The sequence below is a fragment of the Puntigrus tetrazona genome, chromosome 1, assembly GCF_018831695.1.
Source record: "Puntigrus tetrazona isolate hp1 chromosome 1, ASM1883169v1, whole genome shotgun sequence".
NCBI classification, from domain to species: domain Eukaryota; kingdom Metazoa; phylum Chordata; class Actinopteri; order Cypriniformes; family Cyprinidae; genus Puntigrus; species Puntigrus tetrazona.
The window spans coordinates 24,565,223-24,583,916 of NC_056699.1; the positions used below are offsets into that span (position 1 = coordinate 24,565,223).

The 18,694-nt window shown below is 40.9% G+C and overlaps 1 protein-coding gene across 2 annotated transcripts in view; it reads right to left on the bottom strand.

Moving 5' to 3' along the window:
* lef1 (lymphoid enhancer-binding factor 1) overlaps positions 1–18,694 on the bottom strand; it is a 38,735-nt gene that overhangs the window by 1,965 nt on the left and 18,076 nt on the right. Inside the window, exons 4-10 of one of the 2 annotated variants that reach the window (XM_043251014.1) lie at positions 13,624–13,756; positions 11,467–11,557; positions 10,978–11,097; positions 9,840–10,002; positions 9,151–9,258; positions 7,121–7,169; positions 6,082–6,122 (exon numbers count right to left, since the gene is read on the bottom strand). In XM_043251014.1, coding sequence (XP_043106949.1) covers positions 6,088–6,122; positions 7,121–7,169; positions 9,151–9,258; positions 9,840–10,002; positions 10,978–11,097; positions 11,467–11,557; positions 13,624–13,756 — 699 coding nt within the window. In that variant the 3' untranslated portion in view covers positions 6,082–6,087. The remainder of the gene's footprint in view (positions 1–6,081; positions 6,123–7,120; positions 7,170–9,150; positions 9,259–9,839; positions 10,003–10,977; positions 11,098–11,466; positions 11,558–13,623; positions 13,757–18,694) is intronic. The other variant, XM_043251003.1, reaches the window with a different exon arrangement.

The window sequence follows — 18,694 nt, forward strand, 5'->3', positions numbered from 1 at the left end:
AATAAATAAAAGAATCCCACATTCAACATTGATCCAGAATCGTATTGTCAGAAACCCAAAGTTTTCCATTTCAATCTGTTTGTCCAATCTGAATCCCTTTTGAGATGTGAAATATTAAATGCAACAGGCTCTATTTTGGTCGACAAGCTGTATGGGGCTATTTCAGAAGTGCATCAAATGGAATTCCTGATCAAAGTGAGAAGCAGGAATACAGGAGCAAACCTCAGATGGATAAAGCGCTTGAGAGAAAGTGAGAGAGAGAGAGAGAGAGAGAGAGATGGATAAAATGCAAGACTAGTAGTGGGCTCCTCCCTGGAGCGGAGGTCGAACGCTACCTTTTTCTGCGACATGTCAGTTTTGCTCCACAACTCCACCCTGGACCACTTTCACACATAAATACACCGGTACACCCGCGTGGACGGCTTTACCACATGTGGATGAAAGGCAACTACTTTTCCAGGGAGCGCTGACCCCGGTGCCGAACCAGGAGAGAGAAAGAGAGCCACCGCACTTTTATTTACCTCCCCTGCCCGGCCTTTTCATCCGACGAACTCAAAGCTTCCCTGTGCCCTGCGCCCCCTTCCTGGAGAGCGCTTTCCTTCCCGGCCGCAGATGAAAAACGCTGGCATGCTTTCCTGCCTTTCCCCGCCAGCCTCCTGTAGGAAGGGGAGGGGCACGTCTGGGTGTTTGGAGAGGTTAGGACGGTGCCGTCGGGCCACGCTTTACAGCCCGCTCCCATACAAACGCAGGGATTCAAGAGCTACTTCCCACTTGCGCTGTGGAATGCCGAGGCCCGGCTCGCAGGAAATGAAACGCTCCTCTGTATTCAAGGGCCAGCCGCTCTCAGCGCTTCTCTTGGGCTCGGCGGTAGCGAGGCTGCGCTTTGAAGTGCGGGAGGTTAAGATAACAGGCATGGCCCTGTGTCACTCGGTTGGCCCGTTCACCTCCTGAGGCGAATCAAAAAGCCTGCAGCTGGGTCCGACACACCTCCTTCACCAGAGACGGTGGAGCGAAGTGCTCGGAGAGGAAGAAAAAATATTGTTCTGAGGAACCGGAGAAAGCGAGCGGTTTTAGGATTGCCGTGAGTTTCGTTATCGGCAGGATCGGAGCGGTCTGTTCGCAGCTCAAAACCACATGTAGGTGCAGGAACCGGGTTCACGAGGTGACAACACTCGAGGTCGAGAGGTTGTGTTTGAAAACGTGTACAAGATGAAAAATGCAAAGAAATTTCTGGCTAATTTCCAATTAAAATGTATAAGCGGCCTGGAAAGAAATTAACTTGAAAAGAAATATTGGGTAATATATTAAATGTTCAATCAATTCTGTTTAGTTAAAATGCATAAAAGGTAGTGGTGGAGGGTTTTGAATCTAAAACATCTAGAGGTTTGCTGGAAAGTATATATATATAAAATCAAAAAGAAAAAGCAGTTGGAAAAAAACTACGCTTAAAGGCATCTTGTAAAAGCAGCTGTTTCTACAGACGCTTAGCTGTACGTGAGGAACCGGAGAAGATTCAAAGCTTTACGACTAAAACATTGGCTGGGAAACGAAAATACAGACGAAGAGCCCAAATCTGGGTTGTGTTAAGCCTAGTCAGCTGAAAAGGTCCACTTTCACACCAGACTGACTTTGGACCAGTGACCTTGTGTTGTAGCACTTGGCTTCACGTCGGGTTTGGCAGCGTCCTTCAGGGAGTCCATAAAAATTCAACAGGCTCTGTAACCAATGATCTGCTAGGAGGAGGATGGGTTCAAAAAAACCCCGGCCTGAGTAATAAAAACAACACCTGGGTGAAAAATCTGATTTAAACAAACCACTTCGTTCAGTCAGCACTTCCTCTGGCTTAGAGACGGTAACATTAAAGAGGGCAAAAACTCCTACGAAGTTTCGTCTGTAGAGCTGCAAACAGACCGTAGTGGAGTCTTTTCTCATGAAATCTCCCTTCGCATTTTCAAATGGCTGAAGAAAACCGCGTTCACCCTCGAAACAAGAAGAAAAAAAAAAGCTCCAGGTGAGGGCAGGGGACGGGAGAAGGGCGAAGGCTGGTGTTCCAGCGGAGACCGTGAGCGGGGTCTGCCCACATCTGAGGAGAGCTGGGACGAGAGCCCGGGAACGACGTGCTCCTGCAAAGCCTGAGCTGCAAGCCAGGGCGGCACTATCAAAGAGCAGCACAATGACTGCTTCAAAGGCCTCGCCACCGCTCGCAGTCAGCAGCGGGAGGGAGGAGGGGGGGGTTCCGCCTGCTTTCACAATGGGAGCCAGATTTACTCCCTAGGAGAGGAACTCCAGCAAAGCGCAGACGACGGCTGGGGCGTGAAAGAGCTAGAAAGAGAGCAGAGGAAGCGCGGCAGACGCGGCACAGTTTACAGATTCCTCTGCCGCTCGGATCGCCGAAACCAAAAGATCTCGTTGGCGATTGCGATTCGTGTATTAAACCCAGCCCGTCTCTGAGAGTTTGTTCCTTGCACCTACAGACCAAAAACTCCCAGACTCTTTTTATAGCACTGTGGAGTCTCCTGGCAGCAGAGCATGGAAGGAAACCTCTGGGTTTCCGCTGCCCTCAGTGATATTAACCGGTTTATCATGAGAGACTCGCACTCTTTTCCAGGGTTTAGAGACATGCAGAATTTAACTGAGAATGCCTTTTGAATTCCAGTGCAGTCCGTGAAAATAGGTAGTGAATGAGATGTAAATAAATTGCAATTCCGATTTGAATGAGGAAGAATAAACATTAAATTGAAATTGAAAAGAATTTCATAACATTTGTTTCTCACTAGAAAAGCAGTTTTAAAGGTTGGTGGGATGGTAAGGTGGTAGATAGATGCCATTTATTTTTTAAGTGTCAAAACAAGCTCTTGTTTAAAGGTAAAACCTTTAAAACGTTCATTTTTTTTAAGTTTTATTGACCTTACAGAGAGACATGGCTCGGAAAATGTTTTACATATCGGATTTAACAAATTAAGTTTGACGTTTATATTACATTTAGCCATTTTGCAGACACTTTTATCCAGACTGACTTAAAACAGAAGCAAATCAAAACCGCAAAACAAAAGAGCATTTATTTGACAAGTCTCATTAGTACACGCAGCAAACTTTTTTGAAAAATAATAAATAAAAAGTAGATAAAAAAAAAAAAAAAAAAATACAGAATGCTAGTGTAAGAGGGTCTTTTTTTTACATATAAAAAGTACAAAAAAAATAGAAAAGAGAGACACAAAGGCCATCAGTTATTCTGCCATTCATGGGGCCGAGGCAGAGTGGACATTAAGAAGAGACTAGGCCTTCTCATCACCACACAAGGGACTTTCTCTCTCTCTCTCTCATGCTTTTTCATCAAAGGCTGACATCTGACTTCTGTCCTCACTCATCACAGACACAGAGCTGGGTAAAGACGACCCGTTTCGGGCACAGCTGTCCGACGGCACTTTCTTCACAGACCAGGCCGTGAACTCGCACCTCCAACGGTTTTCCGCACCGCCCCACTAATGTCGACCTCTGGAACACTGAAAGCTTTCAAACCTTCGCTCGACCACTCCCAAAAGTATGGTAAACCTCGTATTGGACCTGCCAACAACATCAAACTTGGGGCAAAGAATGCAGTCGCTATAAAAATCAAAAGTGAAACGCTGCAGAACAGTCAATGTCCAGGTGGCAACAAAGCAGCAAGTTGAAATGTGCCAGACTTGGGTGACTCACAACCTTGGCTTCTTTCAATGACTAAGACCACATCTTCAGAGCCAACTTCCATTAAAAGACCACCATTGTTACATGGCTTTCCCCATTCCCAATGAAAAAAAAAAAAAAAAAAAAAAATGCACAGTGGCCAAAAAGTAACAGCCCGGAGGGCATGTATGCCTCGGCTCAGATAACAATCTCAAAGTCTGCAAATCACAAGGGTTAGTTCAGACAAAAGCTCTCACAGCTAAATCTGACAAACACACACAGTTGAGAACAAGAAGAGGATGTGGAAATGCTGTACGATCAGGGAAGTGGGATGTGTGAGGAAGAACATTCTGTAACCTGAAATTAATCCAGTGTACATTTTATTTCATGGATTGTGTGTCATGAGGCATGTAAAAAATAAGATGGAACCTGTCCTTCATAAAATGGAATTAACTCAAATTGCCCATGAAAAAAAAAATCCCATATTTCAAAACCAATAAGAGCAATTGTGAAATGCCTTGTATAATAATAATAATAATAATAATAATAATATTATTATTATATACATTATTATTATTATTATTATAAAATATTACTGTAATATATAAATTACAGTAATGTTTTATAATAATAATATTATTATTATTATTTTTATATATTATTGTTTTTATTTTATTTTGGAAATTTGTAAAAAATCTTAAATGGCCCCCAAACAATTAAACGATAGTTTACATAAAACTTATGTTTGTTTTTTGTCAATGTATTAAAAACAAACCAAAAAAAACCCTGTTGCTTCCAAGTAAATTTTAGGTCTTTCTATTAGATAAGTTACCTGGAAATGCTGGATTTATGCCATCTAATCCATCATCAAAAAATATTAAATCACACTTTTTTGTTTGAAAAAATTTTAGGTGCACAATCTATAATTTGGAAGAGTAATAATTATTAAATAAATGTGATGTTTCTCAGCCTGCCAGATCTGCATAAACTGACAAACAGTGGCAACATTCTCTGTATCATGTATAATATAGAATAGAAATGCTGGATTTAATTGTTTTGTTTTTTTTCCGCTGTTGTATGTTACTATGATACATCCATTACCAAAAATATTACCAGTCTTTTGTCTAAAACTATTAAATTGCACACTGTATAATTTGAAAGGCGCATACATATAAAAGACAAATGGGATGTTTCTCAGTTTGTCGGATCTGCATAAATTGACAAGCGGTGGCAATGCTTCCAGTTTTATGCATGTTAGTTTAAAGCGGCCGCGATGAATCAGTTGAGGCGTCCATTCGCAGTTCGCTTGGCACCGCTAATTATTGGATCGAAGATGGAGCGGGTTTTAGCTGTGTTTTCAAAGCTATTGCAGCCAACAGAAAAAAAAGAAAGTGCGAAACAGTCTAATTTGTGCGTTCGGGAGCCACAGGGTAGAGAACTGATCAACCGTAAAACCTTTGTCTTGTAGGTTTTTGGGCAAGACCAGATTTGTCACATCTGCGCAGCTTTCATGGCGAAAAGAAGCAGAATTACAGGATGTGTGGTGACTTAATAAGACCAGGAGAAAATAGATATTTTGCCTTCCTTGAATGCTGAAATTTCTCATAGACTTCCACCGGGGACGATTCTCTTCTTTGTTTAGAGAACCAACTTCTTTCAGGCCAGTTGCTAGTTTAATCGCTAGAAAATTAAAAAGCACAGCGCAAGCCAAATATGCTGGCAAGGGCCTCGTTCATTCACAGGGTTGGCTAGATAACACATGGGGGCCATATGGGTGAATGCTAAAAGAGTTAGCTTACATCTGGGTTGACTCTTTCAATACCATCCCAGTTTCCAAATGTTCTCGAAAAACTGAAGAGAAAAAAAAAAAAGCCCCAATCCAACATGGCCGCCAGCCACAGGATTGCATGTGAATGCTGCATGCCAAATATTAAAGATGGAAGAAATGAATGAGAAAAGAAACCTGATAGTGTGGACTTTGTGTTCTGAGCCGACTTTGTCGAGATTACGCCGTTCTGTGATCTTTCAAACAAACGGTCACTTGCAAACTGTTCTTGATAAAAACAAAGCACAGACCTTCTGAAAAAAACGAAAGCGCCACCCAATGCCACAAGCCACACATCAGTCTACAGGAAAAGGGATGTAATGGAGTCCTTAAACGGAGTTAGGAAAGAAAAATGACTCGTCACAACAATTCATCAGTGTGTTCGGAAGAGGAAACCCTGTAATGTTAGCACACACTAGCATGATGCAAACAACAGCTTTCGCAATACAACAGTGAATGGTTGATTGGTGAACTCAAAGTGGGCCTTTAGGATTAGTCTCGTGTTTTTTCTGATTGCCAAGAAGCACATTAGAAAATAGGGAATTGACCACATCATTACTCAATTAGACCAGAGGTATGGAAGAGGCTCTTACCATTGTTCAGATGTACGCCGTTTTCATTCTCTGGCCTGTACCTGCAGGAAATCGTAGCTTTTAATTACCAGGACGTGCCTCCAAAAAACACCTAAGTCCATCTCTGGTCTTAGTTGTCAATGTAGAGCCAACAAACAGTTTGTTGGCCTATTTAACACATCAACATTGTTCATTAAAGGAACAGTTCATCCAATAATGATAATCACATCATTTTCATGTTGTTTTTTCAAATGTTTCCGACTTTCTTTCTTTCACTGAACAGAAAGGGAGAAATTATCAATAATGCGTTGTTCGATTCATTCAGGTTAATTCTAGGGAATTGGATTAAACGGATTGAAAAGTTCTCTCACAAATTAGTCGTATGGACACTTTAAAAGAGAGCTTTGTCATTTAGTAGCTTGACAGACCTTGTAGGCTATTCATTCCCCAAAAATTCACCTTTCATGTTCCTTAAAAGAAAAAAAAAAGCCATATCCATTTGGAAAAACATGAGTTTTCATTTTTGTGTGAACTATTCCTTTAACTTGTCCATCATACACAGCTCGAAATTAAATTGCTTAGACGTAAAGCCAAATATACATTGAATTGTTAAATGTACAAGCACACATCACTAATGCATTTCTAAAAGGGCAAATAGAAAAGTTAGCAGCACTGATGGAAGCATGTGGACTTTAAAACAGACTAATCCTAAAGACTTAATTGTGAGGGGAAGATGGAAAGATGGAGTGGTGGGGAGGGTGTACTGTTCGTAACGTTGCAAAATTTACAGATTAAAGAAACGTACAGAACATTAAAACCGCAGACATGTGGATTTTCAGGCAACCAAAAAAAGATTTAAATTCATGAATGTTCACGTCGACTATAAAAACAGCCTTTTATGATTGAAACTGACTGTGTGAAAGCATACTGAGAATGCCCTATCCCAACATTAACCACTTTACCGCCGTATTTACAAACTAGGTCACATAAAGCTAAGTTAGTGCGTACATTAATGAAACGGGACAAATTATAGCAGGGGTAGGAGGTTTAGGAGTCTTACCTGAAGCAGGTTCCTGGATCTTTTCCCTCTTCCGCTTCTTTTTTTTCCCCTATAAAATAGCCAGATGAATATTTCAACATACGTCTGCTGTTTGTTGATTTAATTCAACATGTATTTAAATTGAAAATTGAACATTTTCCTTCACATCATCAAAATAAAATGAAAAAATTCAATAAAATGGAATGGCGCAATCACATCACCAAAATGAAATCTGAAACTCTTTCCTAATTCGTCTGGATTGTGTGGCCTGATCACCAATCGGAAAGTTAAACAAGAATAAAACATCTGCCCCTGCTCCAATTGACACGACAAACACTCCTCTAGAGTGAGAAGTCTGGACTGCTTTAGGATTTGTAGCTTACCCAAAATCCCCTGGCAGGATGACTATAGGTATAGATAGCGCCGCACTGTCATTTTGCAGTCCAATATGAGCCACGCTTTGGTTGCCTGCTGTAAAGTCTGATAATCCACTTATTCAGTCACTAATCTGTGTATTCTAGCCCTGGCTGACAGAACCAAGAAGCCCAGAGCAGTAGAAACGTCGATGACAGAGCATGGATACGCTCAGAATCCTCAGCACTATTAAATACAAGTGTGCTCCCACCACTAATATATAAGTGGAGATGAAAGTTCATCTGTCTTTGAAGTGTTTCGTTTTAGCCCTGTTGCCTTTCCATTTGGTGATTAGTGTGAAAGCCAGGTTTTAGTTTTAGCAGCACATCCTGGCACTTCATATTGAGTGAGGTTTATGCCGGTTAAAACTTAGGCGTCCAAAGTTGTCATCACAACATAAATTTTGGATGTGAATTCTACAAGCTAACTGCCTTGATATCTGCCACATTTGTATAAAATAAAGGACTAATTGCATAAATGTAATAATATTGAGTTAACGGTTAGCAATATGTCTCTTCTGGAAAACCTTGAGCATGTGGGAGCTTAGAAGTGACAGTCTGAAGGCAGTTACTCATTAAAATAGAAGCTTTTAATGGCCATTCACACCATCACACACGAACTAATAGAATGATCATAATAAGGTAAGTAATCGACAGTCCATAAGCAGAACAGAAATCGAACAAAAATTTGTCATTTAAAAATTCTAGTATAATAGCATCGATTTATGTAAGAACATATTTTCCCAATTTCTTGCATGCTCATGTTTCTGAGCCTCACTTACGAACTGCGCCATTCTTATGCAATTTACAAAGAAGCATTGAAAAACAAGTTACACAAATGCGTTCCACTTTATTTCACGAATCACTCAAAGTATTTTTACGTAAATTGGCACAATGCAGACGTTTGTGCAAGAATTTTTTTTGCAAAATTCATGTGTACATTTACGAAAGTGGATCAGAACAAATTAATGTAAATCAGTCATGAAACCAAGTACAGAATCTTTTTTCAAACGATTTACAGAAATTCAGTCCGCTTGTATTTCGAAAACCCTTTTATGAAATTCGAATCAACAAATTCTATGCAATTTGCTTTTATGAGCCACTTACTCTAATCTGTGCAGCTAATGAAGCCCAATGTATTTGTTATTAACAAATATAAACAGAAAAGTTCTCTCAAACGTTGTGTCAGCACTTATTATAAACATTTAATAGTTTCTTTTCTGTTTTACACAAAAGAATGGTAGTAACCAAACAATTGATGGTACCCCACCCCAAAAAATACTACGGCTACCATCAACTGTTTGGTTACTAACCTTCTTCAAAATATTGTTTTTTTTTAAGCTATTGGAAGTAAATTGTGACAGAATTGTCATTTTTGGGTGAACGGCCCATTTATTTCTAGCTTGTGAATATTTTGTTCTACACCCTTGGTCCCACCAGACTTCAAGCAAATACCCCTTTAGACTTTTCTGACATAACCTCAAACTCACATTTTTATAAGGTAATCATCTGGACTACTAAGCAAACAGCAATACGCATATATTTTCACTTTTAAAGAGAAGCATTATATTTACTCTCATGCAATCAACACATGACACAACTCTCACTCTCAGGCAGTGTGTTAGTGTGGACACTTACATAATTGTCTCTGGCAGACCATCCTGGGTAAAGCTGCATATGGAGCTGCCGTTCCTTGCGGGCTAATTCGTAATACTTAGCTTGCTCTTCCCGAGATAAAGCATGCCACTGTTCGGTGCAGAGGGAGATTAGAGAGAGAGAGGGGAAAGTAGTCAATTACTGACATGCACTTTTAAGTTCCTTCCAAAGAGACGCGTGCTGGCGTTTGGCTAAAAATCCTTGTTAACTCTCAAACATTGAGTGCGTGCGTGTGTGTGTGTGTGTGTGTGGGTAAATGTGTGCGAGTGCATGTGCACGCGTGCCTGGGGGTGGAATGGAACATGATGAAGAGATTAACATATGCAGCGATGAGAGAAAGGAAGGAGAAAAAAAAACGAAACTTTGATTTCATATCAAAACACTGGTTCCAATTTAGCGGCGCTTTACTTCAAACCATGTCAGGGTGCAATTACCCCACACTGCCGCAAAACGGTCCTTTGCTGTGGCTAGCCGCCTCGAACCGCAGAGGCTTTGGTTAAAGCATTAAATATGTTTAACGGTCCCCCCCCCGCCGCCAATTCCAAAATGGAGCGTTAAAGACGCTACCTGCCCAGATTTCTGATTTCCGTCAGCTTGTGTGTACTTGTAAAATTGAGTTGCTAACTACAATAGACCCCTTTGTGAAGTAGATCGGCGAGATGGATACGTACCCTCCGCCCGAGGATCTGATTGATCGCGGCGCTCTCCTTCAGCGTGCATTCGGCCACCACATTGGCACGCATCTCTTTCATATACAGCATGAAAGCGTTTAGAGGTTTCTTGATGTGAGGTCTTTTGGGCTCCTGCTCCTTTCTCTGCTCGTGCTGAGGTTTCCTGGGAGGAAAGAGTTAAAAAAAAAAAAAAAAACATGGGGAAGAATTATTAAGTGATACAGGGAAATACAAAGGGGGAAAACGCTCAGAGGGTGGTGCGAAAGCGGCTGCCACAGCGACGCCACGGAGTGTGAGAGCGCCGAATGTCTGATTCCAGCCGCCAGTCGGAGGGCTGCATGAGAGAACAATCTGGGAGCCAGTGCCGAAAAGCTAGCAGCGGCTTTTAATTATGTCCAGTTGGGTGCTTTCATGCAAAGAGATTACTTCACCAGTAATGGCAACCAAACCTTCATATTCCCTCCAACTCTGTGACTCCCAAGACCTACAGCTCCCAGTATTTCACTCCCGTTGGTGACCTGGACCTGATAACTCAAGCCGACTGCATGGCTCATAGCGGTCGAATTTAGATGAAAATAATAAATGTTTTGGCAGCAGATACTTTGTGTTATGACTCGTAACGGATAGATTGCAGATGACAAATTTCAAGAGAATTGTGTCTAAATAAATGAAAAAGTAAAACACTAAAAACTGAAATCATGATGAAACAGAAGTAGTGAAATTTTTATTATTTATTTTTTTTTTTTTAAATGTAGGGCCGGAACTTGGTTTTTAATGCATCATTTTTGTTGACTGGATTTTGAGATGAGGGCACTGTACTCAAAAGTGGACGCAGACGTACATAAGCTTGCAAAGTGATTGGAGAAGTCCTGCATGTGTCATCAATGAGAAGTGTCATGTTTACCGGTAAGTCCAGTTTTGACATTTTAGTAAACTTAAGTCAAAAATGAAACATGCACAGATTAATTAATGTTAAGTTAACCATGTTAGATAATGGAGCACAAATAAATACGATATCAGCCTAAAAATCCCTAATAATGACAGCAGGGTAAACATATTTGCTGTGAGGGAAAATAAGCATATATTGTATATTTAGCATGCTCTAGAACGCTAGCAGTTCACTAAATGGGATACTCACATGTGCATCAGGTCTGTGTCGTGCTGTGGTTCGTGTTTCACCTGCGGGTTGACAATGGCAGGATGGGGGATTCCTGTGGCATGGGGTCCAGGAGGGCCTGGTACCATGTGATGAGAGAACCTGAGATCAAAGCATAATGTGTGTGTGGGTTAATGCGTCGTTCACTATCCAGATTATTAGTTGCTATTAGTTCACGCTAAAAAAATAATAAAATTCAATTCAATTATTAAAAATGTAGTTTTTTGGATTATATGGCCTAATCATCGATAAATTAATTAAATAATTGATTGATTAATACAATTCTAAATGCATCTTCCCAGTTCTTCTGGATATAATATCAATTTATGTAGCTAATTTTATTGTTTCAACTCCAAACAAGTAGCTCCAGTACATCCTGATCTGCCGATGAGCACTCAAACCCATTCTTTTCAAGATTGTCAACCAAAAGCGTTCTCTTAATTGTAACCGTTTGGCCGTGTGTGCGCTCACCATCCCAGCGGAGGGGTCATCTGTCCGACTCCCCCTGGGGAGAGAGGGTAGAAATTGGGAATGTCCGGTCCAGGATGATGCCTGGGCATACCTGCATACAGGATTCAAGAAGGAGCGGATGAGAAAAACGACATTGGCGCGTGTTAGTGTCAGATAGACACATCTGGAGAGCAGCAGTGTGGCATCACAGTCGGGCCCTACGGTCCGGTGCGGTGCATAAGCGGATCACGGGATAATTAGGAATGCTTTTGCGCTGTTCTAATAAGCCCCGCTGATATGATTCACGCTGCTTATGGATGTCAGTTGGCCTGCGGTACTAAGCTTCTCAACTTCACTCCAAACACACGCGTGCACGCTCTCGCATACGCACATTTGAACCAAGGTCAAGACTGTGTTTGTGTATAAAGACTTAAATCGAGGAGGGAAGAAGTGAAGTAAGGCCCTAGGGCTAAATTAAACTGTCAAAGGGGCGTCAGCGTGCAACAACAAAGCCCTAGAGATACATACACACACACAGCAAGAACGTGCAGTTTAAAAACAACCCCTGCATCTCCAACTCATCATTTTTACTCTCCATTGATTCACGTGTACAGAAAAGGAGCGAAATGGGTATTGAATTATTGCGTTAACTACTGGCCAACAACATTTCTCCTCCTGCACAGCCTAGGTGACCTCAGCGGAAAAGAGAAATCATTTCACAGGATGAAAGATTTCAAGACAAACATTTGTTTTTCTTTGAAATAATACACACTGCAGAACCAGGAATGTGTGTTTAAGTGGTAAACAGGGTCCGTTTTGATTTTACGTCGACCGAAGTGAAGTGAAATCTTGAAAAGGCTACTCTGAAACAAGTGTTTTATTTTCAATTCCGCCCCTCAGCATGTTATGTCTGATGAATAAGTGACTCCATGTTTGTGTTTGTGTATGAAAACGGAGCAAGTTTTGGATCACTGGCCAATCTGCTGGTGGCGTGCGGCCTCATTCAGGCTATTTATATCTCTCCAGACCTCCTCTGCTTCATCACATCCTGTCTGCCCGCTCCCTCGCCGGTCGCCACAGAGGTGATCGCTAGCCGGAAGGAGCGCATATGGAGTTGGGTTCGCGTGCAACAACGCCTGCCAAAAACCTCCCCGCCCCTTTTAAACTTTAACCCCACCTCTTTTAACTGACTTGAGGGAAATAAGTTTCTAGTGAGAATGAGCTGTTAGCTTATTAAGTGCAAGTATATAGCTTGTGTCTCTTCGGATCAGCGATAATAGAAAAAGAGTGCACAGAAACACAAGGAAATAACATTAAAACGCATGAAAAGGAAAAGGTCACCAAAAATAAACATTCTGTCAGCCTCGTGTCTATGTAAACTGCCATTTAATTCTTCTGTGGAGCAGAAAAGAACATATTTTGGAGAACCAAGCAATTTTGGTCACCATTGACTTCCATTGTATTGACAAAAAATACTGATATATTATAATATATTTCACAGACATAAGTCATACAGGTATGGAAAGACACAAGGGTGCAATAAAATTAGAGATGTTTAATTTGGGGGTGAAAAGTTTTGACCTATACTGTATCTGGTTTCCGATACCGAATTAAAAAGATTAATCTCACAAATCTGACTTTCTTCTGTCAATGCAAAGTTTCCATCTCGCAATTCAGACTTTTCATCACAATTGTGAGATTTAGGCTTGGTCTAGTTTAATTAGGACATTTAAGTACTTTTTATAAACATGCATAGGACAAAAACATTAGTGGGGTGCATCTTGAGACAAAACAAAAGCACTGATAAATTTTAAAATCAGTCATTGCAAGTTTCTTTCAGCTGAAAGAGCTCAGACTTCAGTTTAATCTAGGACTAGTCTTAAGTCTTGTCTGACAAACCTTGGGGTTAAAGTCAGATTGCGTGATAAACTCGCAATAGTGCGTTATAAAGTCAGAACTGAGAGATGTAAAGTCGCAATTCTGAGAACACGTTATAAAAAAGTCATAATTGCGACTTTGTAATCACACAATTGAAGTTTGGTTGGTTCTAAAGTTGCAATTCCGACTTTATAATTTAGGGTTTTATATTTCACAATATCTGTTTTCTGACCAATGGCAGTGTGTCATTGTGATTTTAAATGACTTTAATGGTTTGTAATGAACACTTGACGTGTTTACCTTGCTTGGCGTTGATGTCTTGTGGGTGGTGTCCCGAGTGTGGGCCGGGGGCGAAGTGCTCGTCGCTGTATGTGATCAGAGGGGTGAGGGGGTAAACGGCATGGGACGGCTGGACCACCGGCACCTTATTTGACTGCAAAACACAAAGGGAAAAAAACGTGACCAAGGCATTCAAGCTCATAACAAATGGGCAACGAGCCACCAAAGTTGAGCACCTCACCAGTGATGATGAGTGAATTGTGTACTGCAGGATTTTGGGGCAGAACCGAAAGAATAAAGAAGGGGGTTGGGAGAGACAGAGCGTGGGTTAGAGGAGGAGAGAATGAGAAACAGGGAGGGAGGGAGGGAACGCCACAGGGCAGAGGCAGACCAGAGGTCTCGGGGCTGAAGATCAAAGGGAATCATTAGCCAGTGAATAAGGGAGTTCATTACAGAGCCCCGACCGTCTGCGGTGGAACTAAGCAGGGTTAATCACGTCAGCAGCGGACTCAACACACACACACGCACACACACAGATCTGAGCTGACTCACAAAGCAATGCTCAGCACACCACAAAAGCACATCAAGTACACAGTGTTCAAGAACATGTAGCAATTTCTTAGATAATTGGTGAGCTTCTCCTTTACCTGGCCTACCGATGATCTATTTTTGCCCCGTGTCTAAAATAGTGACTTTGCACTTACATTTAGCCTAAAGTGAAAGGCGGGAGCTTTGGATCAATTTAATCATCAAGGTGAAAACTCATTTAATACGAATCATCTCAACTGAAAATTAGATGGTGCATTAAAACATGTTAAGCACTTAAAATACATCAAAATAACATTCTAATCGATCAATCAAAAATATGGTTGCATTCTCTCTATGTTTAATTTGAGGTACTGAAATAAACTAAAACTACACAGACACTAAAAACCACCAAAAAATGACTAAAACTTATGAAAATAAACAGAAAATAATAGATAATATAAACACTATAATAATGTCTGATACTAAAATAACACTGGTGTAGCTAGGATGAAAAACAGCAATAAAGTTTGCAAGAAAAATATGATTTAGCCAGTTTATGAGTAGGCAAACCTATTTGCAGTTGAATAGTGTGGTAGCATGAGAACAATGAAATACACATTTAATGCACAGCCTTTGCAGTTCATTTAGTGCACTAGTGAGGCAATTGTTAGGAAAAGCAAAATGAGAGAGAAAATGAAGAAATTACCTAATAAATCTGATTTAGTCTGACCAAAGTCACTTGAACACACATGAATTTTTTCATTGAGAGTGGGAAATTCCCAGGAAGACTTGAAAGCAGCTTATGATCAAACCATGAGCATTAAAAAAAATGATCAAAATGTCCTATGAAATCAATCTAAATGCAAAAAAATCAGTTTTTGATTGCAGGCTGTTCCTGAGGTTCAGCTGTTTTTGAATGTTCAAGAGCACGACTCAAGAGAGACGAGTAAGAAGCGGCCCACCCGTGCCACAGGCAAAACTCCCACAGGCATGAATGAGCGGTTTGTCCTAATTTGGGAGCAAAGGTTGCTGTTTCCGAGCAGCTAATTGGCCAGAGAGGCAGGTGTATGGTGCCATTTCCTCGGCAGACGTACTGCTGTAAAACCACGGGCCGGGAGGAGTGTGTGCGAGTGCGCTTGGGAGGGGGGCGTTATTTCAGAGTCTCTCAGACACGAGACAGAAGCCGAGAGGGAGGACGGTGATATGAATGGCATTCTCTGGAAAGATCTGAGCTTTGATAACTTTCAACAACACTCTGAGAAACGCCTACATTTCCCAAAGCATTTTTGGGATTCTTGGGATGATACGCAATTGTATATTTTTTTGATGTATTGTGTTCAAAATGTAAGATATGTTCCTGGATCCTTCGTTGGTTCTGGAAAAACAAACATAGTCCTAACCCTATCCCTACCCCAAACCCTATAAACCCGAAGCAAATGTTTTCAAAAGCAAGGTTTATAGTGTTATTTAAACCCCAAGACCCAAGCGATTCCCTAAAATATGCTGGGAATGTTGTTCCAAGACCAACAAGGACGTTCTTCCAAGAGCATGTCGTATTTGGCAAAATTAACTAGGGGTGTAGCAACTATTATAATTAACCACTTTCCAAAGGTTATTCCACCCTGCTTTTTGGGTAATAATAACTTAAACATATATGTTTTAAAAACTTTGCTTCACTTCAGTGCAAAGGAAACAAATTGTATCCAGCTGAGATATCCGTTTTGAGACCAGGAACAATCCTCTGCCAGCCGGTCACATCTGCAGTCAATCGGACAAACTCAAAAGTTGGTATTGGGCGAACATTATATGCCTAATTAATATTCATGAGTCATACTGGCAATTATTATGATGGGTCAGACTCTAGGCCACAAAAATGTTGATTGATGCCGATGGAAAGGCAGATGATTAATTGTATAAACTACTTGTGATTAATGATGGATGATTTAAAAAAAAAAAAAACTAATGATTCAAATGAAAAAATAAAATAAAATAGTTGTATGCAGAAAAATGTAAACAATATTAGACAGTTAACAATAATAAAATAAAACCTCTGTTGATGTTTTACAATAAAACATCACAAATAAATAACATTTATTTTAATTAATTACTTTTTTTTTTTTTACTAAAGTAACCTATTAGTAGTTCAAGTCCAGTATGTGGTTTAAATAGTTCAACTCTTGGTCAGAGGTGGTGGCTAATCTGGACAAGTAGTTTTATAAAGGGTCTTATCCTACCTTAAGGAAACCTTATCCCTGACTCGGCCTCATTACTAATATGTGACTGGGGGGCAGTAGCGGCTGAGAAAGGCCCTCACTGGAAGACTGCATGATAGCATCCTTACCCCCTCTTCATTTTACGCCTCTCAGCTCTTATTGGCTTTTCCTCTGGGAGAGAGATAAGAGGCAGGCATATTTTTCATTTAAGCCCCTAGTCTCTGTCTCCGAGTAAAGGAGAAAAAGAGATACCGAAGAGCAGAGGAAGAACTTAAAACAGTTCGCGTTAAGGAGTCCACGCAGGCATCATACAAAAGACACCGCGACTCTCCGGTACGTCAGTACAGGGTTCTTGACTTTATGGCAGCCATGAAAAGTGGGAGTTGGCACTTAGCGTTCCACCTTATTCGATCGGGGCCTCTTTTAGGTCCTCTCAGTCGCAGCTGTCAGAGCCCATTTCTCTCAACTTCTTAATAAACTGCCATTTCGGTGCATTGCATGAAGCTGAAATTCCAGCAGGGAACCTCGAGACTGCCGTGCCAATTTGCAGGGGCCCCTGGAGGCACAACCTCGATAAAAAAAAATAAAAAATAAAAAAAAAAAAAAAAAAAAAAAAAAAAAAAGCATTTGCTCTTCCGGAATAAGGCAAGAGAAATAAAATGTCACATTTAAAATACATTCAGCTTTCCAAAAATGTGGTTGCCTTTAATAAATGCAGAGAGGGTTTGGTGCTTTTGGCTTTCCGCGGTTTTAAAGGAAAGTCACGCAGGGTGATTCACCGCCACTCAAGGCCATTCAAACCCTTCCAGGTGGTTTGAGATCACAAGCTGCACCACCCCGTCCCAACCCGATTCAATGGCGTATTAAACTAAAACACTTTCCCTCAACCCGACCAGGAAGTGGCCGGACACCCCGGCTGACCACAGGAACCCGGGTCGGATGGTGCCATGGTGATTTATCCCCCAAGATCTCGGAGTTTTCACAGGCCGGGGCGGCAGGATATAGCACGGACCTACCTCCCCCCGCTCCCTCTTTTATTTTGAAGAAAAATAATAGGCTTAGGTCTTTCTATTCATATTTGCAGAGAGGCGGTGCCGATTGAAAAGAAGCATGTCCATTTAGGATTTTATAAGCAGGTCTGGCCAAGCCTGCCTCTCGAGCCCCTCAGATGTGGTTTTAAAAGAAATTTCATTGTGCAGAACTGGAGCTGGCTGAGGGCCTGCAGAAAATCCAGAGGAAAGAGCGAAAAGCCAGAGTTCGGGAATTTGGGAGTCGGGAGACAAAATGGACACTGTTCACTTCAACCCTCTCCAAGAAAGCAGCGCTACTTCGGCCAATCAGTACAAAAAGCTGAAGACTAATGCTCAGCTGGTAACCCTTTATCTGAATTTTCCCAGAATGAGTTTAACCATAAAGACACGACTTTCCTAACCTGAAACCAGCTCTGTTAGCAAAGCATCCTTTGCTCTGCTTACCAAAACTAACCCAGCCTCATTGGAAAAATAATGTGAAATTATATTACTGTGCTTCTAACACATACAGAGCCCTACGATATCCGTGATGTGGAAAACGCGTATTGAATCGTGGAATTGTAAAAAAATGCCAAATGTCATGGAGTTTACAAAATTTGGAATGAATGAATGAAAAGTAGGAGTATACATTTAGATCAAAATGGGTTATGGACCAGCCCAAAAATAGTATTTAAATATAAATCAATGTTTTTACAAAAGACTGTATTGACTGTAGGTAGCTGTCAACTTATTCTAACCCTAACAGTCTACTAATACTCTACTAACACTCATGAAAGTTAGTTGACATGCAGGTGCAAATATTGTCAACAAAATGTTCGTAAGAGACCATCAAATTGAAAATAAATCCAAAAAAATCATGCTTTTTTTCGCTAGCATACCCTAGCATTTTGCACAAATGCAGTGCTTTACCAGGTACACTAACGAGCAAGTTTACAATATCAGAAAAGCCATACATACGGGATGAAGTATTTGATGCAATGTATTAGCTTTACAAATCGAGGAACTATGCTAAAATAAGCCCGTTATTGAAAAATGAAAACTGCAGTACATTTAATGTGTAGACACAGTTTTGGAGTTTTGCAAAAATGTAGGCAGAGTTGCATTTTTTCAATTAGCTTATGTTGCCCAAAAACATTGCGAATGCTACCAACAAGCGTTTTCTTCACACCACCAGCCCTTTGTCCTCCACTCAATTATCTCATTTCCGTGGTATTGGTGGGGTGGTGGTGTTGGGTGGGGGGGGGTGTTATAATAATCACTTCCCTCTACTGTAATTTATATGCAATGAGGACTCCTGATGCCCGCGGCTACAATAAAGCG